The sequence below is a fragment of the Papio anubis genome, chromosome 9, assembly GCF_008728515.1.
Source record: "Papio anubis isolate 15944 chromosome 9, Panubis1.0, whole genome shotgun sequence".
NCBI classification, from domain to species: Eukaryota; Metazoa; Chordata; class Mammalia; order Primates; family Cercopithecidae; genus Papio; species Papio anubis.
The window spans coordinates 117,743,306-117,769,915 of NC_044984.1; the positions used below are offsets into that span (position 1 = coordinate 117,743,306).

Genomic DNA, 26,610 nt, shown 5'->3' on the forward strand with positions numbered 1-26,610 from the left:
CGGCTGGGCGCGGTGGCTCAAGCCTGTAATCCCAGCACTTTGGGAGGCCGAGACGGGCGGATCACGAGGTCAGGAGATCGAGACCATCCTGGCTAACACGGTGAAACCCCGTCTCTACTAAAAAATACAAAAAACTAGCCGGGCGCGGTGGCGGGCGCCTGTAGTCCCAGCTACTCAGGAGGCTGAGGCAGGAGAATGGCGTGAACCTGGGAGGCGGAGCTTGCAGTGAGCTGAGATCCGGCCACTGCACTCCAGCCTGGGCGGCAGAGCGAGACTCCGTCTCAAAAAAAAAAAAAAAAAAAAAAAAAGTTTTGTATCACACAAAATATGGAGGATAAATGGCTATTTTGGTCATTACTTATTTTACAGATATGGAATATGACTGAAATCACTTCAAGACAACTGTTTAACTCTACCTCACATCATTTTAAAAGCCCACACAACACCCCACAGTCCAATAATATCACAGTTTATGCAATCACCCCCCAACAATGTGGATGCTCAAATCTTTTCCAGCTGGGGGGACCAAAGGTACAACAAATATCATTCTGCATATGTTCTTATCTACAGTTCTAGGGAACACACTCCTAGGAATGGGTATATATACACACACACACACATACATATAATTTTTTTTTTTTTTTTTTTTGAGACAGGGTCTTGTTCCCATCACCCAGGCTAGAGTGACAAGATCACAGCTTATTGCAGCCTCGACTTCCCTGACTGAGGTGATTCCCCTACCTCAGCCTCCCGAGAAACTGGGACTATAGGCGCATGCCACTACACTCAGCTAATTTTTTGTATTTTTAGTAGACATGATGTTTCACCATGTTACCCAGACTAGTCCTGAACTCCTGGGCTCAAGCACCTAGCTCAGCCTCCCAAAGTGCTGGGATTGCAGAAATGAGCCACTGCGCCTGGTCGATATACTTTTTTTTTTTTTTTTTTGAGACAGAGTCTCGCTCTGTTGCCTAGGCTGGAGTGCTGTGGCGCCATCTCGGCTCACTCCAAGCTCCACCTCCAAGGTTCAAGCCATTCTCCTGCCTCAGCCTCCCAAGTAGGTGGGACTACAGGCGCCCGCCACCACGTCCTGCTAATTTTTTTGTATTTTTAGTAGAGACGGGATTTCACTGTGTTAGCCAGGATGGTCTCGTCTCCTGACCTCGTGATCCGCCCGCCTCGGCCTCACAAAGTGCTGGGATTACAGGCGTAAGCCACCATGCCCGGCCCATATTTTTAATTTTAATAGATACTCTCAGTAAATTCCAAGAAAGTTATAACATTTGCCATTTCCACTGGAAATGCACTAGCTGTATCTCTTCTACACTTCTAAATTTAATTTTCCAACACATTAAACTTTCATAAAAATCACATTTACAGGGTTTTCATACAAGGAAAAGTTACCTTTAGATTGAAACAACTATGTTATATGGAATAGGATAAAATAATTATTGTATTAATTATGAAATATTATTGCTTACCTGGGCTGCATATGTAATTGCCTCAAGCTGCAATGCTGATAACCAGCCATTATCAATGGTTTCCTCAGAAATGGATGTTTTGTACCAAACATCAGGAGGAGTAACACTGGATAAAGAGCTAGTTTCCACTACAGCATCTGGATGACGCAAGCCAATTTTTACTAAACAAAAATGTAAAAAATATTTTAATTATTCTAAGTAATAACATTTCTAGTTTCATTATAAGATATTTTATTGTTTTTCTTATGACAAAGAAAATAAAAACTATTCACTCTGGGCTTCTATAAAAAGTCACTGACGATAAAGTAGTATCTATATTTGACTAAAATAATTTATCAACTACATATGGTTAAAATAGAGATTTGGGCCAGGTGGGTGGCTCACGCGTGTAATCCTAGCACTTTAGGAGGCCGAGGGATCACTTGAGGTCAGGCGTTCAAGACCAGCCTGGCCAACATAGCAAAACCCTGTCTCTACTAAAAATACAAAAATTAGCTGGGCATGTTGGCACACGCCTGTAATTCCAGCTACTCAGGAGGCTGAGGGACGAGAATTGCTTGAACCCAGAAGACGGAGGTTGCAATGAGCCAAGACTGCGCCACTGCACTCCAGCCTGAGTGGAGTGAGCCTCTGTCTCAAAAAATAAATAAATAAACTTAAATAATAAATAAAATAAAATAGAGATTTGCTGATTAAAAAAGATCTAAAAAAACACCAACTTGGTGCATACCAGCAGGCTCTCTAGTAGTAACAGAACATAATGCCAGATTAAGGAGTTCTGTTACTTCAGTCCTTCACTCAGTAAAACAAAAGTTTGCAATATAATTATACTTTGAGGCTAGGCACGAAGGCTCATGCTTATCATCTCAGCACTTTGGGAGGCCAAAGCAGGAGTATCATTTGAGGCCAAGAGTTTAAGACCAGCCTCCCCAACATAGTGAGACCTTCATCTCTACAATTAAAATCCAAAAATTAGCTGGGCATGGTGGTGGGACTTGTGGTCTGAGCTACTCAGGAGGCTGAGGCGGGAAGATTGCTCGAGCCTTGAAGGCTGAGGCTGCAGTGAGCTAAGATTGTGCCACTGCCTGGCTGGGTGTGGTGGCTCACGTCTGTAATCCCAGCACTTTGGGAAGCCAAGGTGGGCGGATCTCCTGAGGTCAGGCATTCGAGACCAGCCTGGCCAACAAGGTGAAACCCCATTTCTACTAAAAATACAAAAATCAGCCAGGTATGGTGGTGCATGCCTGTAATCCTAGCTACTCAGGAGACTGAGGCATGAGAATTGCTTGAATCCAGGAGGGATCCTGGGAGGCAGAGGTTGCAGTGAGGCGAGAGCATGCCACTGCACTCCAGACTGAGTAAAAAGCCAGACCCCACCTTAAAAACAATAATATATTTTACTTTGAAACGTATTTGAAAGACGAACTTGGCTATAAAATTAACCAACCAAGTCCCCAAAATGTACAACATGAATACATTAAAATAATGATCAGGGAACTTTTTCTGTAAAGGGTCTGAGAATGATTTTGCCATTTTAGGCCATCCTCTCTCTTGTACAACTACTTAACATTGCTGTTGTAGTGTCAATGCAGCCATAGATAATATGTAAACCAATAATCATGCCTGTTACGATAAAACTTTATTTACTATAAAAGAGGGATTGGTCCAGATTGAGTTTGTTGCCCTCTGGCTTAAAGGGCCATAAACTCTTTCAATCCTTTTGCAAAATGATTATTGGAATAAAAAAAAACAGAAGGCCTGGCGCGGTGGCTTAAGCCTGTAATCCCAGCACTTTCGGAGGCCGAGGCGGGTGGATCACGAGGTCAGGAGATCGAGACTATCCTGGCTAACATGGTGAAACCCCGTCTCTACTAAAAATACAAAAAACTAGCCGGGCGTGGTGGCGGGCGCCTGTAGTCTCAGCTACTTGGGAGGCTGAGGCGGGAGAATGGCGTGAACCCGGGAGGCGGAGCTTGCAGTGAGCTGAGATCCCGCCACTGCACTCCAGCCTGGGAGCACAGCGAGACTCCGTCTCAAAAAAAAAAAAAAAAAAACAAAAAAAACAGAAGTTCAGATAGGACCCCTAAAATTCATTATAGGTGACCAGAAAAGGATGGAATCTTGGATTCTATGAGTAGTTCATAAAAAGAGAATTGTAGTTCAATTCAAATGGTATTATTAGTGGCTTTTTATAGAAACCAAGACTACACGAAAGACAAATTCTAGACACAGATTTGTTTCCTATAATGAAAAAGTGAAAATTTTATGCAAATACTAAAAACCTAATTTTCAACTTCATATAGTGGCTGCTAAAAAAAAGAATCATGGTTATACAAAAGGGAGAAACAAAGTTAATTAAAAACTATGGAATTCAAATAGCACAATTATTTTTATAATTTCAATGTTTTAACAATTTTAGACAAGTTGTATTAAATATGTATCTTAGCTTTATATATCTTTACAATTACCTTTGATTTTTATAATCACTACTCCTACGAACAAAATTAACTTAAATTAAAATCCAAGCTTCTTTAGTTTTGGTTTTAAAAGACTCTGACCTAAAAAGATTCTAAATTTATATGGAAAAAACAAAACAAAACAAAAAGCAGCAAAGAAACCACAGTAAAACTTTGATATAAGTAACTGACAAATCCCGAAGACATACATTTTATTGGCATGTATTCTGCATAGGTTTCTGCATGACCCATTTCTTCTTCGTCTTCTTCCTCTGGTTCATCATCTTCTTTTACAACAGGAACCTTCTGTAACACAGAAAGAGTACAATCAATCAAATCCAGGGACCAGACGCCCAGCCAACACACAGAAAAACTCTCTTGTAGGAACACCTACGATTTTCCATCATGGAAACATGACGCGCCACCTTAATACTCCCTAAAATTTGGGCCACGCTTCGTGGCTTTCCTGCTTCTCCAATAATGAGCACAGACAACAAGGACCTACTCTATCTCTTACCCACAAATGGGTCACCACAAGACTCCATGTCCTTCTGGCCACCATCATGTCAAGCTGCTTTCCCCTTCAATTCTGCCTACCATCCCTCCTTGATGCCCAGAACTCTCTCTGCACTCAGACTTCACCTTCATTCTAGTTCCAGGAGAAAGAGCAAGCAGTGTGCCTGGCTCTTCCTAGTGCAGAACTGGAGTGAACCCTAGCAAAGGTGGATGGGCCCCAAAGGACCCTGCATCACCACAAGCAGGACCTCTCAGTCTCACATCCCACCTTCTTCTCAGTTCACTTCTATTTGTCTGCTTTCTCGCATATCCTAAAACCAAAACCCCAGAAGACTGGAGTTTATTTTAAAGGCTCTTATCAAGAACAAAAAAATTTACTTCAGACTTCTGTGTCGCCACAGGTGCAATCATGATCATATATAAGATGGCCATATAATTTATTCTCCAAACCCTGGCACATTTGAGTCGGGGAGCTACTGAGGATTACACTGAGAAAACAGAAGGAAACCCAGACTGTCCTCGGCAAACCAAGTGAATGGTCACCACTGTTATGCTTCCCGATTATTCCTCTACAGGATCATAAAGGAATAAAGGAAGATCCGGAACAAGCCACTTTTCATTACCAGTACAATCCTTAGGCAATTGTTTATCGGCATGCACTTGTCCAGGGAAGAATATAAAGAAACTGTTGGGAAACTCAGTATGCCAAGGGAAGAGGAGAACAAAAACCTACAGGTTAAGACAAATTAAGGCAAGATCAAGACAGCATTAAAAGTTAAGGACAGGCTCTTTTTTCATTTACCTCAGAATCTAGAGCAGAATATGGTTGCAAATAGATAATAAATGTGAAATGGAGAAGAGGTGAGACATAACCATCCAATCAACATTAACCTATGGAGTCTTTAGATAAAATCTAAGAACTTGGAATGTTCTCAGAAATTATGCTAAAATAGGCCGGGCGCGGTGGCTCAAGCCTGTAATCCCAGCACTTTGGGAGGCCGAGACGGGCGGATCACAAGGTCAGGAGATCGAGACCATCCTGGCTAACATGGTGAAACCCCGTCTCTACTAAAATACAAAAAACTAGCCGGGCGAGGTGGCAGGCGCCTGTAGTCCCAGCTACTCGGGAGGCTGAGGCAGGAGAATGGCGTAAACCCGGGAGGCGGAGCTTGCAGTGAGCTGAGATCCGGCCACTGCACTCCAGCCTGGGCGACAGAGTGAGACTCTGTCTCAAAAAAAAAAAAAAAAAGAAAAAAAAGAAATTATGCTAAAATAAAACTCAATTTCAGAAATTTGAGGCAAAATAGGACTGGCCAAAGGAATAGATTTGAATCCCAATTCTGCTGTTATAACTGTGTAGTCTGTTTTTAATTTAGGCAGATTACCTAAATTCTGGGTCCTCTCCACCCCAACCATCTAACCCTGTCCTCGCTTATAAAATAGAAATGTATTCTATGCTAAGATAAACGGCCTCCTTTCTCCCTCCATCCTTTATTCTTCTACCTAGAGTTTTTTTTTTTTTTTTGAGACAGACTCTCGCTCTGCCGCCCAGGCTGGAGTGCAGTGGCGTGATCTTGGCTCACTGCAAGCTCCGCCTCCCGGGTTCATGCCATTCTCCTGCCTCAGCCTCCAGAGTAGCTGGGACTACAGGCGCCCGCCACCTCGCCCGGCTAGTTTTTTTGTATTTTTTAGTAGAGACGGGGTTTCACCGTGTCAGCCAGGATGGTCTCGATCTCCTGACCTCGTGATCCGCCCGTCTCGGCCTCCCAAAGTGCTGGGATTACAGGCTTGAGCCACCGCGCCCGGCCTACCTAGAGTTTTTTAAAATCATCATAAAATTGATGATAACTGAATAACTGAAGGATAAGTTGGTAATACTGAAGGACTACTATATCCAGGGAACAAACAAACACCTTGAAGCCAGGTGCATGTGAGATGGCAACTGACATCAAATTCAGGTCAAACAGATAACTCAGATGAGGGAGACCATGGTACCTGGGAAATCTTTGCCTGGGCGTGGTGGCTCACGCCTGTAATCCCAGCACTTGAGCGGCAGAGGCGGGCAGATCACCTGAGGTCAGGAGTTCAAGACCAGCCTGGCCAACATGGCAAAACCCCATCTCTACTAAAACATAAGGGCCAGACGGTGCCTCACGCCTGAAATCTCAGCACTTTAGGAGGCTGAGGCGAGTGAATCACGAGGTCAGGAATTTATGACCAGCCTGGCCAAGATGGTGAAACCCTGTCTCTACTAAAAAATCCAAAAAAAAAAAAAAAAAATTAGCAGGGCGTAGTGGCAGGCGCCTGTAATCCCAGCTACTTGGGAGGCTGAGGCAGAGAACTGCTTGAACCCGGGAAGCGGAGGATGCAGCGAGCCAGGACCGCACCAATGCACTCCAGCCTGTGTGATAAGAGTTGAGACTCCATCTAAAAATAAATACATAAATAAAATAAAAAATACAAAAATTATCTGGGTATGGCAGGGAGGAAGTAGGGAGGCCGCCTGTAATCCTAGCTGCTCAGGAGGCTGAGGCAGGACAATCACTTGAACCTGGGAGGCAGAGGTTGCAGTGAGCTGAGATCGTGCCACTGCCCTCCAGCCTGGGTGACATAGCAAGACACCATCTTAAAACACCCACACACACACACACACAAACACACACATATTTGTCGACTAGTTTGGTTCATGGGCTATCAGTCTGCAGTCTCTCTGAGATGTTACTTAACTGCTAGGCCAATAAAAAACTTATAGCATATAATGGACTGAAATGGAAATGGTGAGAACCACATAAAACATTTCTTGAAGAAATATGCATTCTTAGTTTCCAAAAATCACCTTCCAAGTGCTGTTGGTAGACAATCACTAAGTAAACTGGGTACTGCCAGTGGCACTATTGTTCTCCTGGTCCCCATTCAAAATCTCAGCTACAGTGTGCTATATTGTCTCCAATTCCATATTCCAGAACCAAGTTCCAAAATTATTTTGGTATCGTTATTGTACAGTCATCTCTTTTTTCCCTTTCCCCTCTCCCTTTTCCAATCCCCTCTGCGAGGTCTCTAGTACACCCCTTTTTACTTCCCCTTTACGTTAACCAACTTTCCAACGTATCTCTTTTGCCTTCTCCTACTCATCCTGAATCTGTCTTCCCTATCCCCTTACTGAGTCTGCACCCCAACTTCTCCCGAATCACTAACATCTCTACGGCTCAGTGGTGCTAGACTAAGTCCAAAGTCCTTCAAACTCAATTCAGCACAGGGTTCCTTGGCCTCCCAGCACTTTGAGAGGCTGAGATGGAGGGACCACTTGAGGTCAGGCATTCGAGACCAGTCTGGCTAATGTGGTAAAACCCTGTCTCTACTAAAAATACAAAAATTAGCCAGGCCTGGTGGCGGGCACCTGTAATCCCAGCTACTCAGGAGGCTGAGGCAGAAGAATTGCTTGAATCTGGGAGGCAGAGGTTGCAGTGAGCCAAGATCACACCACTACACTCCAGCCTGGGCAACAGAGCAAGACTCCATCTCAAAACAAATCAAAACAAACAACAACAACAACAACAACAAAAAAAAAAACCTCAATTCAGGACCCTCCATGGAGCTCAGACCTACTTTTCCCATTTCTTTCTACAAGCTAAGCTTCCTGGCTTATTTTCACCAAAGCACATAGTCACTACCTCCTCTGTGCCTATTAATCCTTTAGCTCCCTTCCTAAAAGTCCACCTCAAAGACTCGTCATACTCAAAACCCAAGTTCCATTACTCCTCCATAAAGTCCACCAAGCCACTAGAGTTCATGAAGGTCACCTGTTCCCCCAAATTCTTAACCTTTATTGTGAGTACACTGTATCTTTTGATGTACTTTTCATTATTACTACTTAATCCAGATGGTTGTCAAATTTTGTTTATTGAAAGTAGAATCATGTAATAAATATACTTTGTGTAGAAACCTACTACATATTAACAATGTTATACATGGAGAATTTATTACATAAACATATGGAATCAACTGAGCCAAAGCATACAGCGTTTTCTTTTTTTTTTGAGACAGAGTCTTGCTCCGTCGCTCGGGCTGGAGTGCAGTGGCTCGGTCTTGGCTCACTGCATGCTCCGCCTCCCGGGTTCACGCCATTCTCCTGCCTCAGCCTCCCGAGTAGCTGGGACTACAGGCACCCGCCACCACGCCTGGCTAATTTTTTTTGTATTTTTTTAGTAGAGATGGGGTTTCACCATGTTAGCCAGGATGGTCTTGATCTCCTGACCTCATGATGCGCCTGCCTCGGCCTCCCAAAGTGCTGGGATTACAGGCGTGAGCCACCGTGCCCAGCCGAGCATTTTCAAAATGTTAAGAATTATAGACCGGGCGTGGTGGCTCAAGCCTGTAGTCCCAGCACTTTCGGAGGCCGTGACAGGCAGATCACGAAGTCTGGAGATTGAGACCATCCTGGCTAACACGGTGAAACCCCGTCTCTACTAAAAAATACAAAAAAATAGCCGGGCGAGGTGGCGGGCGCCTGTAGTCCCAGCTACTCGGGAGGCTGAGGCAGGAGAATGGCGTAACCCCGGGAGGTGGAGCTTGAAAAGGGGTGAAATCCGGCCACTGCACTCCAGCCTGGGCAACAGAGCCAGACTCCGTCTCAAAAAAAAAAAAAAAAAAAATTATAACCAGGTCAAGTGCAGTGGCTCACGCCTGTAATCTCAGCACTTTCGGAGGCTGAGGCGGGCGGATAACCTGAGGTCAGGTGTTCGAGACCACCTGGCCAACATAGTGAGACCCCATTTCTACCAAAAACACAAAAATTAGCCAGGCGTGGTGGCACATGCCTGTAATCCCAGCTACTCGAAAGGCTGAGGTGGGAGAATCACTTGAACCTGGGAGGCGGAGGTTGCAGTGAGCCAAGACAGCACCACTGCACTCCAGCCTGTGCGATAAGAATGAGATTCTGTCTCAAAAAAAAAGAATTACAGATACCACATCATTATATGATCTGTCAGTGCATTATGAGCTATCTATTCAAGTTCGATCCTAAAATGAACAGTTATCAATTACTTTTGGTTAACCCCACATTGTCTTTTTGTCTGCTCAGATGAGATTTTTAACAATAAGATATCAGTACTGCGTGTTAGTGCCACACTCCATCAAATCTGCAAGTTTTAACCACCCTGGTTAGTATCTATATTATTCCAGGAAGGTTTAAGTGCAGCCATTAGTTTCCACGCCTGTATAGCTTCTCCCCAGCCCAAAAACAGCTTTCTGAGGGTTGTTCCATATAGAACACTTTTAGTTGAGTACACTCTCATACTACACAAAAATAAAGACCCAGGTATTTGAAACTCACCATGGTTGGGGAAAAACTCCTCATTTTCATGTCGTTTATCCACATTCTAGCTCCTTCTTTATTAGAAGATTCTTTCTTTACTGTACCATTGCTTACATCAGCTAAGGAGGAAAAAGTCAATTTACATTTAGAAGAAAATTCTGAACTTATTTTCCCATTATTTAAAAATCCAGAAGTTTAAGGCCGGTGCAGCGGCTCACGCCTGTAATCCCAGCACTTTGGGACACTGAGGCGGGTGGATAACAAGGTCAAGAGTTCAAGACCAGCCTGGCGAAAATAGTGAAACCCACTCTCTACTAAAAATACAGAAACAAGCTGGGCGTGGTGGCGCGTGCCTGTAGTCCTAACTACTCAGGAGGCTGAGGCAGGAGAACGGCGTGAACCCAGGAGGCAGAGCTTGCAGTGAGCTGAGACAGCGCCACTGGACTCTAGCCTGGGCGACAAAGCGAGACTCCATCTCAAAAAAAAAAAAAAAAAAAAAAAAAAGGGGCTAGGAGAAGTGGCTCACGCCTGTAATCCCAGCACTTTGGGAGGCCGAGGTGGTGGATCACCTGAGGTTGGGAGTTCAAGACCAGCCTGACCAACATGGAGAAACCCCGTCTCTACTAAAAATACAAAATTAGCCAGGCATGGTGGCACATGCTCATAATCCCAGCTACTCGGGAGGCTGAGGCAGAGAACTGCTTGAACTTGGGAGGCGGAGGCTGCAGTGAGCAGGAGATTGCGCCACTGTACTCCAGTCTGGGCAACAAGAGCAAAACTCTGTCTCAAAAAATTAATAAATAAACAAATAAATATTAAAAAATCAAAATACAAAAAAAATTAGCTGGGCGTGGTGGCAGGCGCCTGTAGTCCCAGCTACTCGGGAGGCTGAGGCAGGAGAATGGCGTGAAACTATGAGGCAGAGCCTGCACTGAGCCGAGATCACGCCACAGCACTCCAGCCTGGACGACAGAGCAAGACTCCATCTCAAAAAAAGAAAGAAAAGAAAACCAAAGAAACCCAAAACCTGGGATTATCACCTAAAAGGAATCAATTTCATGTGATCTGGTGGTTCTTGCTCATTTTCAAGGCAAAATAATTATTTCTAGAAGAAGAAAAATCAATTTTGGAACTCCTTACTTCCTCCTGCTCCCAGAGTAAAGATCCAAACAATGAACTTTCTTCTTCTATACCACTGGTTTTCAAACTCTTTTAAATATCGCAATAAAATCTCAAAATCCACTTATCAATCATCAGAGCTGCTTGACTGAATAGGGGTGGGGATATCCAGTCCAGAACCCCTGGAACCACCCTTCAGCCTCCAAGGATCCCTGAAGTCCTCACAGTACCGGGAATTCTTTTTTTTTTTTTTTTTTTAAGACAGAGTCTCGCTCTGTCGCCCAGGCTGGAGTGCAGTGGCGCGATCTCGGCTCACTGCAAGCTCCGCCTCCCGGGTTCACGCCATTCTCCTGCCTCAGCCTCCCGAGTAGCTGGGACTACAGGCATCCGCCACCACGCCCGGCTAATTTTTTGTATTTTTAGTAGAGACGGGGTTTCACCGTGGTCTCAATCTCCTGACCTCGTGATCCGCCCATCTCGGCCTCCCAAAGTGCTGGGATTACAGGCGTGAGCCACCGCACGCCCAGTCAGGTTATTTATCCTCCACGATTTTTTCTTTTTTTTAAAGAGACAGGGTCTCACTCTGTCGCCAAGGATGGAGTGCAGTGGTCCTATCTCAGCTCACTGCAAGCTCCGCCTCCCGGATTCACGCCATTCTCCTGCCTCAGCCTCCTGAGTAGCTGGGACTACAGGCATCCGCCACCACGCCCGGCTAATTTTTTGTATTTTTAGTAGAGACGGGGTTTCACCGTGGTCTCGATCTCCCGACCTTGTGATCCGCCCGCCTCGGCCTCCCAAAGTGCTGGGATTACAGGCGTGAGCCACCGCGCCCGGCCAGTACCGGGAATTCTTGAGATAGAGGTGTAGAAATCACTGCCTTTAGGGAAGAGAGTGCTAACACCAGGAGGGCTGATCAGCATTTCATCTATTCTAGCAAAAGATGAAGAGTATTTGGGAGGACTATCACTTGGACTCTAAAACGAGTACAACTAATTCAAGTATTCACGGGACAGGTGCGGTGGCTCATGCCTGTAATCCCAGAACTTTGGGAGGCCAAGGTGGGCTGATCACTTGAGGTCAGGAGTTCAAGACCAGCATGGCCAACGTGGTGAAACCCCGTCTCTACTAAAAATAGCCAGGCTTGGTGGCTCATGCCTGTAATCCCAGCTATTCGGGAGGCTGAAGCAGGAGAATCACTTTAACTCAAGAGGCAGAGGTTGGCCGGGCGCGGTGGCTCAAGCCTGTAATCCCAGCACTTTGGGAGGCCAAGACGGGCGGATCACGAGGTCAGCAGATAGAGACCATCCTGGCTAACCCGGTGAAACCCCGTCTCTACTAAAAAATACAAAAAAAACTAGCCGGGCGAGGTGGCGGGCACCTGTAGTCCCAGCTACTCGGGAGGCTGAGGCAGGAGAATGGCGTAAACCCGGGAGGCGGAGCTTGCAGTGAACTGAGATCCGGCCACTGCACTCCAGCCTGGGCGACATAGCGAGACTCCGTCTCAAAAAAAAAAAAAAAAAAAAAGAGGCAGAGGTTACAGTGAGCCGATCATGTTATTGCACTCCAGCCTGGGCGATGGAATGAGACTCCGTCTCACAAAGAAAAATAAAAATAAAAATAAAGTATTAACAAAACAAGGAGACTAGAACAGAGATGATATTTGGGGGCATGATTTGTTTATTATAATTGTGAAAGGGCCAGTGATCAGCTCCTAGTTTAAAGACCAGAGAAAGTGACAGGTTAGAAATCCAAGGGGTAATAACCACCCAGAAAAGAGGTAGAACATGCAACACCCTTGCTTTCTGCAGTTCCATATTTTCAATGTTTTTCCCCTTCAGTAAAAAGAGGACCACCTCCTACAACAAAAAACTGTATCTTCAGCATTCACTTACCATCTTTTTTTTTTTTTTTTGAGACAGAGTCTTGCTCTGTTGCCCAGGCGGGAGTACAGTGGCGCCATCTCAGCTCACTGCAACCTCTGCCTCCTGGGTTCAAGCAATTCCCTGCCTCAGCCTCCCAAGTAGCTGAGATTACAGACGCCTGTCACCATGCCCAGCTAATTTTTGTATTTTTAGTAGAGACGGGGTTTCACCATCTTGGCAAGGCTGGTCTTGAACCCCTGACCTCATGATCCACCCACCTCGGGCTCCAAACATGCTGGGATTACAGGCATGAGCCACCGTGCCCAGCCCATCTTTGTTTCTTAGTCCTGATCTAGCTTGACAGTTTCTCAGGCTTCCATACAAGGACAGTCTTGCTGTGCAACCTTATAAATGCCTGCATTTGTCTTTTAAAAATCACTACCTTGGCCGGGCGCGGTGGCTCAAGCTTGTAATCCCAGCACTTTGGGAGGCCGAGACGGGCGGATCACGAGGTCAGGAGATCGAGACTATCCTGGCTAACACGGTGAAACCCTGTCTCTACTAAAAAATACAAAAAACTAGCCGGGCGAGGTGGCGGGCGCCTGTAGTCCCAGCTACTCAGGAGGCTGAGGCAGGAGAATGGCGTAAACCCGGGAGGCGGAGCGTGCAGTGAGCTGAGATCCGGCCACAGCACTCTAGCCTGGGCGACAGAGCCAGACCCCGTCTCAAAAAAAAAAAAAAAAAAAAAAATCACTACCTTAAATATGGGAGAATTTACTGTACAAGGTATCTTGTTCAGCCAGCTCCAAATCCATCCTGTTTTCTGTTTTGGTCTCTAAATTCTTCCCTCACAATAGCATACATCCACTCCTTTAAGTTACGATGGCATATGCTGATGTGAGGAAGCCACTCATACAAGAAGCAGGCTTCCTCATTAAATCCAAAGACCCTAACGAGAAGCATCTTCCTCTAACTGTCGACCATCCCCAAATCCCTTGCAAGTGATTCCAGAAGCTGCCCTGCACCTCAGCCAGGTCAAGGTCACAGCGCTGCACTCCACAGCAGAAAATGGAATCAGTCCTAACACAGCTAAAATGATTTCCCAACTTGCATCTCAGTGCCAGGTTGCAGTCAGTTCAGGACAATGACCTTGAAAGGAAAACCAAAAAACAAAAACCAAAAAACAAAAAACTACAACCACAAGGACACAATGGTATGGACCCAAACATAAAAACCAGATGATCTGAAAATTTTTATTAAGACAAAGTTCTACATCTTCCTATCAACACTTATCACCCATTCTTTTTTTTTTTTTTTTTTTTTTTTTTTTTTTTTTTTTTTTTTTGCCCTGGCTGGAGTGCAGTGGCCGGATCTCAGTTCACTGCAAGCTCCGTCTCCCGGGTTTACACCATTCTCCTGCCTCAGTCTCCCGAGTAGCTGGGACTACAGGCACCCGCCACCTCGCCCGGCTAGTTTTTTGTAGTTTTAGTAGAGACGGGGTTTCACCGTGTTCGCCAGGATGGTCTTGATCTCCTGACCTCGTGATCCACCCATCTAAGCCTCCCAAAGTGCTGGGATCACCCATTCTTTTAGAATGCTCTTAGCCCTCTATTTCAGAAAAACACAAGCAGGCCGGGCGTGGTAGCTCACGCTTGTAATCCCAACACCACTTTGGGAGGCTAAGGTGGGCAGACTGCCTAAGCTCAGGAGTTTGAGACCAACCTGGCCAACACAGTGAAACCCCGTCTCCAGCAAAAATACAAAAATTAGCTGGGCGTGGTGGCATGCTCCTGTAATCCCAGCTACTCGGGAGGCGGAGGCAGGAGAATGGCCTGAACCCATGAGATGGAGGTTGCAGTGAGCGGAGACTGCACCACTGCACTTCAGTCTGAGTGACAGACTGAAAGTCCACCTCAAAAAAAGAAAAAAGAAATGTAGAATTGTGGGCTCTACTGAGAATCATATTCTGCTTTCAAACAAGATCCACAGATGAGTCATAGGTAAATAAAGTGTAAGATGCACTGATTTGTAAAGGATTAAGAAAGATGTTAACTGACTACCTATAATATATAAAATTGGTAAGATTTCATGTTGCTAATGTAGCTACCTGATAATCCCAGAAATTTCATTTCAAAGCTAAACATTCTACCCAAGACATCTAAACTTTTGCTTCCCTTGAATTGTGTTAAAGACTGTAAAGTATGCAAAACAATGCAGATAAACACCCTTTAATGCCCAGTTCTTTAAAAACTCAAGCAAATGGTTTAACAAAGACGCTGACATAGCTTACCAAAGGGAGAAAGTTGATACTATTGAAAACGGACTTACTAGCTGCTGTTGCTACTGGCTGAGCAATATTAGCAGGTGGCTTTAGTTTCATGAGTTCATTAAGACTATTATTTTTCAGTAGATCTTTCAGCTGAACTTGGTCTTTTGAAGGTGCACAAGTCATGGCATTTCGTACTGTTGGTGCTGAGACTGACGGGCGTGTGCTTGCAGTAGTCTGGATAAACTTAGTTAAAGTGATGGTTTGCCTGTTGGTTGTTACAGGTGGTGTTTTAGTCATTACAATGGTAGATCCCAAGGGTGGAAGATGATTTATTTGATTCAGCACAAATGTTGTAGTAGATGGAGGCTGCTGCTAGACAGAAAACGAAAAATAATACACCACTGAAAAATGCTTTATTCTCTTATGAAGCTTATATCCATAAACCTGGAAGAACAACTAAAAATCTAAAATGTACTTTTATCATTGCTTCTTTCTTTGGAACATAGTCTCATTCTGTCACCCAGGCTGAAGTGTGATCATAGCTCACTGTAGCCTTGCCCAAGCAGGTTCAAGTGATTCTTGCACCTCAACCTCTCATGTAGCTGGGACTACAGGTGCAAGCCACCATGCGTGGCAAATTTTTTTTAGAGGTAAGAGTCTCACTATGTTGCTCAGGTTGGTCTCAAACTCCCGGGCTCAAGCCATTATCCTAACTCAACCTCCTAAAGTGCTGGGATTACAGGCGTGAGCCACTGTGCCCAGTCTTGCCTAAATATTGGTACTTCATTTCTGATTTGATTAGCTACAAATTACCAAGTTAAAATGCACAACTTTGATGAAAAGAAGATATAGTAGTAATATAACCCTTTCTAAAACTGTCAGGGATGGCAAGCATAAAATAGAACTATCCCACACAAACTGAAAATAATACAACTAAGCCAGGCACAGTGGTGTGCACCTGCATTTCCCTCTCCTTGGGAGGGTGACACAGGAGGCTCACTTGATTTTAAGATCAGCCTTGGCAAAATAGCAAGACGCCCTCCCACCCCAACCTCCCCAAAAGACTAGTAACAAAGTTTCCAATGCCTTGATTGATGACATTTTCACCTTTTTCCTCCTCAACACTACTTGCTATTTCTCCATGACTCCTTTAATAATGAGTCTTTAATAAAGAGTCTACTATTTACAATTTTTTTTTTCAGTATTTTGACTTGTCATCAACGAACATGCTATATATCTTCACATACAAATTTGTTTTTAAAAATATCTTTGTGGGGCTGGGAGCGGTGGCTCACACCTGTAATCCCAGCACTTTGGAACACTGAGGCGGGCACATTACCTGAGGTCTGGAGTTCAAGACCAGCCTGGCCAACATGGTAAAACCCTGTCTCTATTAAAGATACAAAAATTAGCCACGGCATGGTGGTGGGCACTTACAGTCCCAGTGACTCGGGAAGCTGAAGCAGAAGAATTGCTTGAACCCGGGAGGCAGAGGTTGCAGTGAGCCGAGATGGCGCTACTGCACTCCAGCCTGGGCAACAAAGCGAGACTCCATCTCAAAAAAAAAAAAAAAAAAAAAAATTGAAACAAGAATGAAAGAAATGTGTCACAAAATAGGAGGTAAGGGTAGGATATTGGGAAAGTGGCAAAAAGTAGAACGAGAGAGAGAAAACTATTTCACACTAAAAGGTTTTTTTTTTTTTATTAATTATGCTTTTTTTTTTTTTTTGGAGACAGTCTCACTCTGTCGTCCAGCCTGGAGTGCAGTGGCTCCATTTCAGCTCACTGTAAGCTCCGCCTCCCAGGTTCACACCATTCTCCTGCCTCAGCCTCCCGAGTAGCTGGGACTATAGGCGCCCGCCACCACGCCCAGCTAATTTTTTGTATTTTTAGTAGAGACGGCGTTTCACCATGTTAGCCAGGATGGTCTCGATCTCCTGACCTTGTGATCCACCCGCCCCAGCCTCCAAAAGTGTTGGGATTACAGGCGTGAGCCACTGCGCCCAACCTCTTTTTTTTATTTTTTGCTATGAAGTCTTGCTCTGTCACCCAGGCTAGAGTGCAGTGGTTTGGTCTTGGCTCACTGCAACCTCCACTTCCTGGGTTCATGAGATTCTCCTGCCTCAGCCTCCCAAGTAGCTATGACTATAGGTGTGCACCACCACACCCAGCTAATTTTTGTATTTTTAGTAGAGATAGAGATGGGGTTTCACCATGTTGGCCAGGCTGGTCTTGAACTCCTGACCTCACGTGATCCATCCACCTTGGCCTCCCAAAGTGCCAGGATTATAGGTATGAACCACCATGCGCAGCCCGTTTCTTCTTTTATAGAGATGGGGTCTTGCCATTTTGCTCAAGCTGGTCTTGAATTCTTTGGCTCAAGCAATCCTCCTACCTCAGCCTCTCAAAGTGCTGAGATTACAGGTGCGAACACCTGGCCATGTTTTCTCACTACAGTTCTAAACTATTTTAGAAGTAAGGACAAATCTAAATAATTCTTACCCTCACATTTAATAGTGCTGGAGTAGGTACAGTCTCCGGTTCTTGTTTAACAGGAACTGCTGCTTCGGTCTCCAAACCTAGTTCTAATGCACTAAGTGGCACTGACTGGAGAGAAAACAACATCAGACAAAATATAAAGGACAGCAGTAAATTCTGTTTCAAGGACAAGATTTGCATTTATTAAAAAATATCAAGCTTAACATTCAAACGGAGGTGAAATCACTAACAGCAGATATAATGTAACAATCTCTGCAAGCACAAGATCTCCACAAAACTATACTAACAATCCCTTTTTAAAAACATTTTTGTGGCCGGGCGCGGTGGCTCAAACCTGTAATCTCAGCACTTTGGGAGGCCGAGACGGGCGGATCACGAGGTCAGGAGTTCAAGACCATCCTGGCTAACACGGTGAAACCCCGTCTCTACTAAAAAAAAAATACAAAAAACTAGCTGGGCGTGGTGGCGGGCGCCTGTAGTCCCAGCTACTCGGGAGGCTGAGCCGGGAGAATGGCATAAACCCAGGAGGCGGAGCTTGCAGTGAGCCGAGATCGCGCCAGCACTCCAGCCTGGGCGACAGAGCAAGACTCCGTCTCAAAAAAAAAAAAAAAAAAAACATTTTTGTAGGCTGGGTGCGGTGGCTCATGCCTGTAATCCCAGCACTTTGGGAGGCCGAGGCAAGCGGATCATGAGGTCAGGAGTTTGAGACCAGCCTGGCCAACACAGAGAAACCCCATTTCTACTAAAATACAAAAATCAGCTGGGCTTGGCCGGGCATGGTGGCTCACGCCTGTAATCCCAGCACTTTGGGAGGCCAAGGCAGGTGGATCACAAGGTCAGGAGATCGAGACCATCCTGGCTGACACAGTGAAATCCCGTATCTACTAAAAATACAAAAAATCAGCCAAGTGTAGTGGTGGGCACCTGTAGTCCCAGCTACTCAGGAGGCTGAGGCAGGAGAATGGCATGAACCTGGGAGGCAGAGCTTGCAGTGAGTGGAGGTCGCGCCACTGCATTCCAGCCTAGGCAACAGAGGGAGACTCAATTTCAAAAAATAAATATATAAATAAAACAAAAACATAAAAACATTAGCCAGGCGTGGCGGCAGGCGCCTGTAATCCCAGCTACTTGGGAAGCTGAGGCAGGAGAATTGCTTGAATCTGAGAGTTGGAGGTTGCAGTAAGCCAAGATCGTGCCACTGCACTCCAGTCTGGGTGACAGAGTCAGACTCTGTCTCAAAAACAACAAAAAAAAATTTTTTAGTCTTTTTTTTTTTTTTTTTTTTAAGGTTAGTCAGGTGGGAGTAGAGGAGAAACAAAGAAATCTGTAATTGGCTGTGATCAATTAGCTATAAACAACACTGCACTCGGACCAGTCTATTTTTTTATTTTTCAGAAACAAGGTCTTGCTCTGTCACCCAGGCTAAAGTACAGTGGCACGGAAACTCACAATAGGCTCAAACTCCTGAACTCAAGTGATCCTCCCACCTCAGCCCCCTGGGTAGCTGGGACATCAAGTACACACACCTACGGCCAGCTAATTTTATTTAACTTTTTTTTTTTTTTTTGAGATGGAGTCTGGCTCTGTCGCCCAGGCTGGAGTGCAGTGGCGCGATCTCAGCTCACTGCAAGCTCCACCTCCTGGGTTTACGCCATTCTCCTGCCTCAGCCTCCCGAGTAGCTGGGACTACAGGCGCCCGCCACCTCGCCCGGCTAGTTTTTTGTATTTTTTAGTAGAGACAGAGTTTCACCGTGTTAGCCAGGATGGTCTCGATCTTCTGACCTCGTGATCCGCCCGTCTCGGCCTCCCAAAGTGCTGGGATTCAGGCTTGAGCCACCGCGCCCGGCCTTATTTAACTTTTTATAGAGACAAGGTCTCGCTACGTTGCCCAGGCTGGTCTCAAACTCCTGGGCTCAAGCAATCCTTCAGTCTCAGCCTCCCTAAGTGCTGGGATTACTGGCATGAGACACCGTGCCCTGCCAGAATCTTACATTTTTGCTTTCAGAGAATGTATATGGTGAAGTCACAGAAGAATATCCCTAAATAATTAAACTACTATTAAGGAAATTAAAGATACTCCCACAAGAACACTAAACATCTCTTACACTGTCTGTACATTTATAATAATATCAAAGCAGAAAATAGTGTTATTTTTTGCCTCATAAATCAAAGTGAATACTCAACATAAAAATAACATTCAGCCGGGCACAGTGGCTCACACCTGTAATCCCAGCACTTTGGGAGGCTGAGGCAGGTGGATCACAAGGTCAGGAGTTCGAGACCAGCCTGAACAACATGGTGAAACCCCATCTCTACTGAAAATACAAAAATTAGCCAGGCGTGGTGGCCCACGCCTGTAATCCCAACTACTCAGGAGGCTGAGGCAAGAGAATTTTGAACCCAGGAGGCAGAGGTTGCAGTGAGCCAAGATGGCACCACTGCACTCCAGCCAGGGCAACAGAGCAAGACTCTGTCTCAAAAAAAAAAAAAAAAAAAAAATTAACACATGTATCTAAAATTAAGGCTTCACAAGTATATTTAAAATTGGGCCGGCCGGGCGCGGTGGCTCAAGCCTGTAATCCCAGCACTTTGGGAGGCCGAGACGGGCGGATCACGAGGTCAGGAGATCGAGACCATCCTGGCTAACACAGTGAAACCCCGTCTCTACTAAAAAAATACAAAAAACTAGCCGGGCGAGGTGGTGGGCGCCTGTAGTCCCAGCTACTCGGGAGGCTGAGGCAGGAGAATGGCGTGAACCCGGGAGGCGGAGCTTGCAGTGAGCTGAGATCCGGCCACTGCACTCCAGCCTGGGCGACAGAGTGAGACTGAGTCTCACTCTACAAAAAAAAAAAAAAAAAAAAAAAAAAAAAAAAAATTGGGCCGAGCTTGGCTCGCACCTGTAATCCCAACACTTTGGGAGGCTGAGGTGGGCAATTGCTTGAGCTCAGGAGTTCAAGACCAGCCTGGGGCAACATGGCAAATGCTGTCTCTACAAAAAAGACAAAAAATTAGCTGGGCGTGGTGGCGCGTGCCTATAGTCCCAGCCACTTAAGGGGCTGAGGCAGAAGGACTGCTTGAGCCTGGGAGGTTGAGGCTTCAGTGAGCCATGACTGTACCACTGCACTCCAGTCTGGGCCACAGAGTGAGACTATCTCAAAAAAAAAAAAAAAAAAGTACTGTAAGCGGAAATCACCAAGAAAGAGAGGCTTTGGAAAACTCTTACCTGCTGAACTGACGGGGTAGGCATTGGAGTTGCAAGCCCTGCATCTCCACCATCAATATCAAAGAGGTCATTCGGACTAATTCCACTCTCACTCAAAGCAGCAAGCAGTAAATCTTGCCCTGGTTCCACCATCTTTAAAATGAAATATTAAATATTAACATAAAAAACAAAAGTGACAAATATTAACTCCCCTCTAAACAATCCAACAATCTCTATTAGACCCATTCATTCAATATTAATGAAGAACCTGCCATGTGTCAGGCAAAGAGGATAAAAAGAAATAGTCTTGGATCCCAAGCTCACGCAAAAATAGAAAGGATAGAGAAGTACATAAATCATAGCACGAGTATATGTCTACAAAAGGCTACGGGAACAGAGAAGGAAATAATGAACTTTGTGGAAGCAGAGATAAAGATGACAAAGCAGCAGAGCCTCAGGGAATTATCAGGTGGACCAGGATCCTCTGGACTATGCATTCAAAACATGGAGGCATGAAAGAATTTGACATGCTTTAAAAACTATGGCTGGAGGCGGCAGGGCACATGGCTCACACCTGTAATCCCAGCACTTCAGGAGGCTGAGGCAGGTGGATCACAAGGTCAGGAGATCGAGACCATCCTAGCTAACATGGTGAAACCCTGTCTCTACTAAAAATAGAAAAATTAGCCAGGCGTGATGGCAGGCGCCTGTAGTCCCAGGCACTCGGGAGGCTGAGGCAGGAGAATGGTGTGAACCCAGGAGGTGGAGCTTGCAGTGAGCCGAGATCGCGCCATTGCACTCCGGCCTGGGCAACAGAGCCAGACTCCGTCTCAAAAAAAAAAAACAAAAACTATGGCTGGAGGCCAGGTGCAGTAACTCACACCTGTAATCCCAGCACATTGGGAGGCCAAGCCAGGTGGATCACCTGAGTTCAGAAGTTTGAGACCAGCCTGGCCAAAATGGTGAAACCTTGCCTCTACCAAAAATACAAAAATTAGCCACACGTACTTGCGGGTGCCTGTAATCCCAACTTCTCTGGAGGCTAAGGCAGGAAAAATCGCTTGAACCAAGAGGTGGAGGTTGCAGTGAGCCAAGATTGTGCCACTGCACTCCAGCCTGGGTGACAGAGCGAGACTGCATCTCAAAAAAAAAAAAAAAAAAAAGAAAAAGAAAAGAAAAGAAAAGAGAAAACCTCTGGAGATAATTCAACATGGCTATGATATGGAAGCTCAGAACAGAAGTATGGGTCTCAGGCAGGAAATGGCAAGAGATGAAGTATCACCTACAGCTTTGTACACCACGGTGGAGAGTCCACTTGCTCCTGTGGGAAACAGGGATTACTAACAAGTTTTCTGATTGAAGACTACTTGACACAGTAGATTTGTGACTTAGAAAGATTACTCATCTGGGCACTGTGGCTCAAGTCTGTAATCCCAGCACCAAAGTGGAGGTGCAGGAGGTTAGCTTGAGGCCAGGAGTTCAAGACCTGCCTGGAGACCCCATATCTACAAAAAATTTTTTTTAATTAGCCAAGTGTGGTGGTGCAGGCCTGTAGTCCCAGCCACTTGGAAGGAACCTGAGCCCAGGAGTTGGAGACTGCAGGGAGCTGTGATGGCACCACTGCACTCCAGCCTGGGCTGCAGAGTAAGACCCCCCCGCCCAACTCAGTAAAGAAAGAAAAAAATAGAAAGATTTGTCAACAGCAATGTGGAAACAAACTAAGAGGGGGCAGAACAAGATCCGGAGTAGAAAGACATCTTGGGAAACTGCCACAGCTGACCATGAGAGAGATGTATTATAACTGTATGGGGCAGAGAGAAGGGGAAATGGAATCCAAGATACTTAGGGAGCTAAATCCATCAGATTTAGCTTAAATACTCAAAATGGAAGCGAGAATATGAAGCACGCCAGAGAAAAAGTATGAGCTGATGAATGGTTAGAGCTAAGCCAAGAAAAAAGAAAAAATAAACGTTGAGCCTGGAAGACTTGAAGGATGAATTCTATGGAGTTTGAGGGGGGCAGGGGGTTGGGGGGGACTAAAGCCAATTTAAAGTAGACAGATTTTAGTTTGGAGGTTTTCCCAACTATAATCTCAGGGGCCAAACTAAAGTCTTCTGCTGCCACGGATTTTTCCCCATTTTATAGGGGGGAAAAAGAGCTTTCTAAATTTTAACTTTTCTCATTAATTTCTCTGAAATAACCAATTTATATATACAAACATACTTATGAAAAATCTGTACTCTTCTCAGAAAACTAATTTCACGTTACATAAATATACTGATTTTCAGCTAGCCCATTTGCTCTGACTGTGATAAAATTAAATGTCAGTGTTTCGTGATGTCCTACAAAAATGGCATTAGCCAAGAGCACGATGAGCATGACTACGCAGTTTCGCTCTTGTTGCCCAAGGGGGAGTACAACCGCACGGTCTCCGCTCACTGCAACCTCTGCATCCTGGGCTGATGCTCCTGCCTCACCCTCCCAAATAGTGCCCACCAACACGCCTGGTTAATTTTTTTTTTTTTTTTTTTTTTTTTTTGAGACAGAGTCTCACTTTGTCGCCCAGGCTGGAGTGCAGTGGCGCCATCTCCGCTCACTGCAAGCTCCGCCTCCCGGGTTCACGCCATTCTCCTGCCTCAGCCTCCGAGTAGCTGGGACGACAGGCGCGCACCACCACGCCCGGCTAATTTTTTGTATTTTTAGTAGAGACGGGGTTTCACCGTGTTAGCCAGGATGGTCTGGATCTCCTGACCTCGTGATCCGCCCACCTCGGCCTCCCAAAGTGCTGGGATTGCAGGCGTGAGCCACCACGCCCGGCAATTTTTGTTTTTTTTTGTTTTTTTTGTTTTTTTTTTGAGACGGGGTCTTGCTCTGTCGCCCAAGCTAGGGTGCAGTGGCGCGATCTCTGCTCCCTGCAAGCTCCGCCTCCTGGGTTCACGCCATTCTCCTGCCTCAGCCTCCCGAGTAGCTGGGACTACAGGCGCCCGCCACCTCGCACGGCTAGTTTTTTTTTTTTTTTGTATTTTTTAGTAGAGATGGGGTTTCACCGTGTTAGCCAGGACGGTCTCGATCTCCTGACCTCGTGATCCACCTGCCTCGGCCTCCCAAAGTGCTGGGATTACAGGCGTGAGCCACCGCGCCCGGCCTGTATTTTTTAGTACAGACAGGGTTTCACGATGTTGGCCAGGCTGGTCTCAAACTCCTGACCTCAGGTGAACCACCCACCTTGGCCTCCCTAAGTGCTGGGATTACATGCCGTGAGCTACTGTGCCTGGCCTGAGCATGACTTCTAGCATGTAATAACTGTTTCAGGTGAAAGCATTTAACAAAGAAATCCTCTACTGTGTCTACGTCACCTACGTTTGTGTATCATTTAGACACATGTTCTTTTTTTTTTTTTTTTGAGACGGAGTCTCGCTCTGTCGCCCAGGCTGGAGTGCAGTGGCAGGATCTCAGCTCACTGCAAGCTCCGCCTACCGGGTTCACGCCATTCTCCGGCCTCAGCCTCCCGAGTAGCTGGGACTACAGGCGCGCACCACCACGCCCGGCTAATTTTTTTGTATTTTTTTTTAGTAGAGACGGGGTTTCACCGTGTTAGCCAGGATGGTCTCCATCTCCTGACCTCGTGATCCACCCGTCTCGGCCTCCCAAAGTGCTGGGATTACAGGCTTGAGCCACCGCGCCCGGCCTAGACACATGTTCTAATGGAAACATGAGTGAGTTTAAGGTGAAAACCAGATATCCAGAATGAAACTGAGGGCAGACCACTGTGTAAAAGGGTAGGAGGAAGAACAGATACCCCAAAGGAGATTTTCTGGAGACAGAGTCTCGCTCTGTTTCCCAGGCTGGAGTGCAGCGGTGCTCACTGCAAACTCCGCCTTCCAGGTCCAAGCAATTCTCCTGCCTCAGCCTCCTGAGTAACTGGACTACAGCCGCCCGCCACCACGCCCGGCTAATTTTTTGTATTTTAGTAGAGACGGGGTTTCATCGTGTTGCCCAGGCTGGTCTCAAACTCCTGGGCTCAAGCAGTCCGCCCGCCTCGGCCACAAAAGTGCTAGGATAACAGGTGTGCGCCACCACGCCCAGCCTCCCAAAGGACATTTCTCCAGAATTTCCAGAAAAAGGAAAAGTAACCTAAGGAAGAAAACCATTTTGGGCAGGGAGTGAGGAAGGAAGGAAACAAGCCTAGCACGGTGTTAAATTCTTCATAAACATTATCATACTCAAGCCCAAAACAACCCTGAGTGAGATCGGTAATATAATTTAAGAACTGAAACTGAGGATCAGAAAACTTAAATTATCTACTGAAGTTCACTCACGCAGGGAGTGGTAGAAGATTAGAAACTAGATCAAACTCCCAAAGTCCATGAAGTTTTCTTTCCAATGAGTAGATGAAGTTGATGTTGGTAAACTACGATATTTCATTATTTCAGAATAAACGCCAGATTGAAATTAAAATTGGAGGGGGGATAAAGTATTAGACAGCAAGATATAAATAACATGAACTAAATGACAGAGGAAACAGGAGAAATGTCCCAATATAGATTTCAAATAAAGTTGTTTGCCTGATGACTTATGATTCAAAAAGAAGACCAAGTTAACTAATTTTTCTAATATACACGCATTTGACCGTACTTTTACAAATTATCCTACTGCATAATATGAACAAGTACCTAGAGCTCTAAATCAATGCTTTTAACATTTTCAATCATAAAATACTTCATTAAGACCAAAATACGGTCTTGGCCCACCGGCTACAGATAATCTTGACCCAGATTAATAGAACTCTGGAGACTATCAAAATGTCATCTCTTTAAAATAAAAACTGGAAACAATTTATTTATATTTGAACCAGAAGTACATTGTTTTAATCCAGTGACTTCCAAAACTACAGACACAGAGCCCCTGCAGTCCACAGGATCCATCAGTCCATGAACTACACAACAAGCCCTATCTAATAATATTCAAAAGTGTAGAGATGCCATTAATCAATGAAATGCATATTCACTGCAAAGTATTAGTTCATGAGAGCTTTCTGAAATATGTTTTCTTAACAATGACCATTTAAGTACAAAAAAATTGTACTGAGAAACTTTTTGATGTTCATGTAAGAAAGATAGCAATGGTTATAAATAACTATCAGTGACCAGCTTAGAACTCACTCGTAGGAATCACAATTTGACTTAGCCATTCCAAAATGTATATGTGTATATATGAAAATATGTTATACACCATATATAGACAATTTTTACTGGTCAATTAAAATAAACAACACTTTAAGACCCTCTAATCTGATGAATGACCTGGGAATAACAATGTCTGTAAAAGACACTGTCTTTTACAAGCTATTAATGAAAGAGATTTTAATCTTAATATACATCTTATACATAAATGGAATACTAGGGATCATTTCTCAGCCAAACAGGCACAAATTCTCTATTTGTTCTTTTTTTGCAGGGTGAAGGAGGAAAAAGGGATAGAGAGAGAACATCTATCCCATTCTCTAACTCCATTAGGCAAAAACTCTTAGTATTTAATCATATTTCCACTCTGAAACTATTACAGACTCACAGAATTTTGGTGCTCAAGCTGAGAGCCCTTAAAAACATATTAGCCAATCTCCTCCTCATTCTACTAATAAGACCTGTTCACAAGAGGAAAAACATTTTCACTCTGAAGCCACAAAGCACAATATAAATGTTAAATACTGTGAGGTACAAGAGAACTGTGCTAGTGTGTCTACAAAGGAGTTCACAGACCTCAGATGACATTTACCATGGAGCAGTCTAACAAACCCAAGTTACTAACCACAGAAGGTCTCTCTCTCTCAAACAATGGACAAAAAAAAGAGTTCAATTTTTATCATAAATACATCTGAAAGCTGGGTGTGGT

General features: G+C 45.0%; 1 protein-coding gene across 11 annotated transcripts in view; it reads right to left on the minus strand.

Moving 5' to 3' along the window:
* The window catches only part of SBNO1 (strawberry notch homolog 1), an 84,422-nt gene that overhangs the window by 45,803 nt on the left and 12,009 nt on the right, over window positions 1-26,610 (minus strand). For 4 of the 11 annotated variants that reach the window (XM_031650867.1, XM_031650869.1, XM_031650870.1 and 1 more), the window contains exons 2-7: window positions 20,740-20,871; window positions 17,520-17,624; window positions 15,077-15,389; window positions 9,786-9,886; window positions 4,147-4,243; window positions 1,482-1,642 (exon numbers count right to left, since the gene is read on the minus strand). In XM_031650867.1, the coding sequence (XP_031506727.1) occupies window positions 1,482-1,642; window positions 4,147-4,243; window positions 9,786-9,886; window positions 15,077-15,389; window positions 17,520-17,624; window positions 20,740-20,871 (909 nt within the window). Of the gene's footprint in view, window positions 1-1,481; window positions 1,643-4,146; window positions 4,244-9,785; window positions 9,887-15,076; window positions 15,390-17,519; window positions 17,625-20,739; window positions 20,872-22,004; window positions 22,027-26,610 lie in introns of those variants that run through there. The other 7 variants (XM_031650872.1, XM_031650868.1, XM_031650874.1 and 4 more) reach the window with 5 other exon arrangements.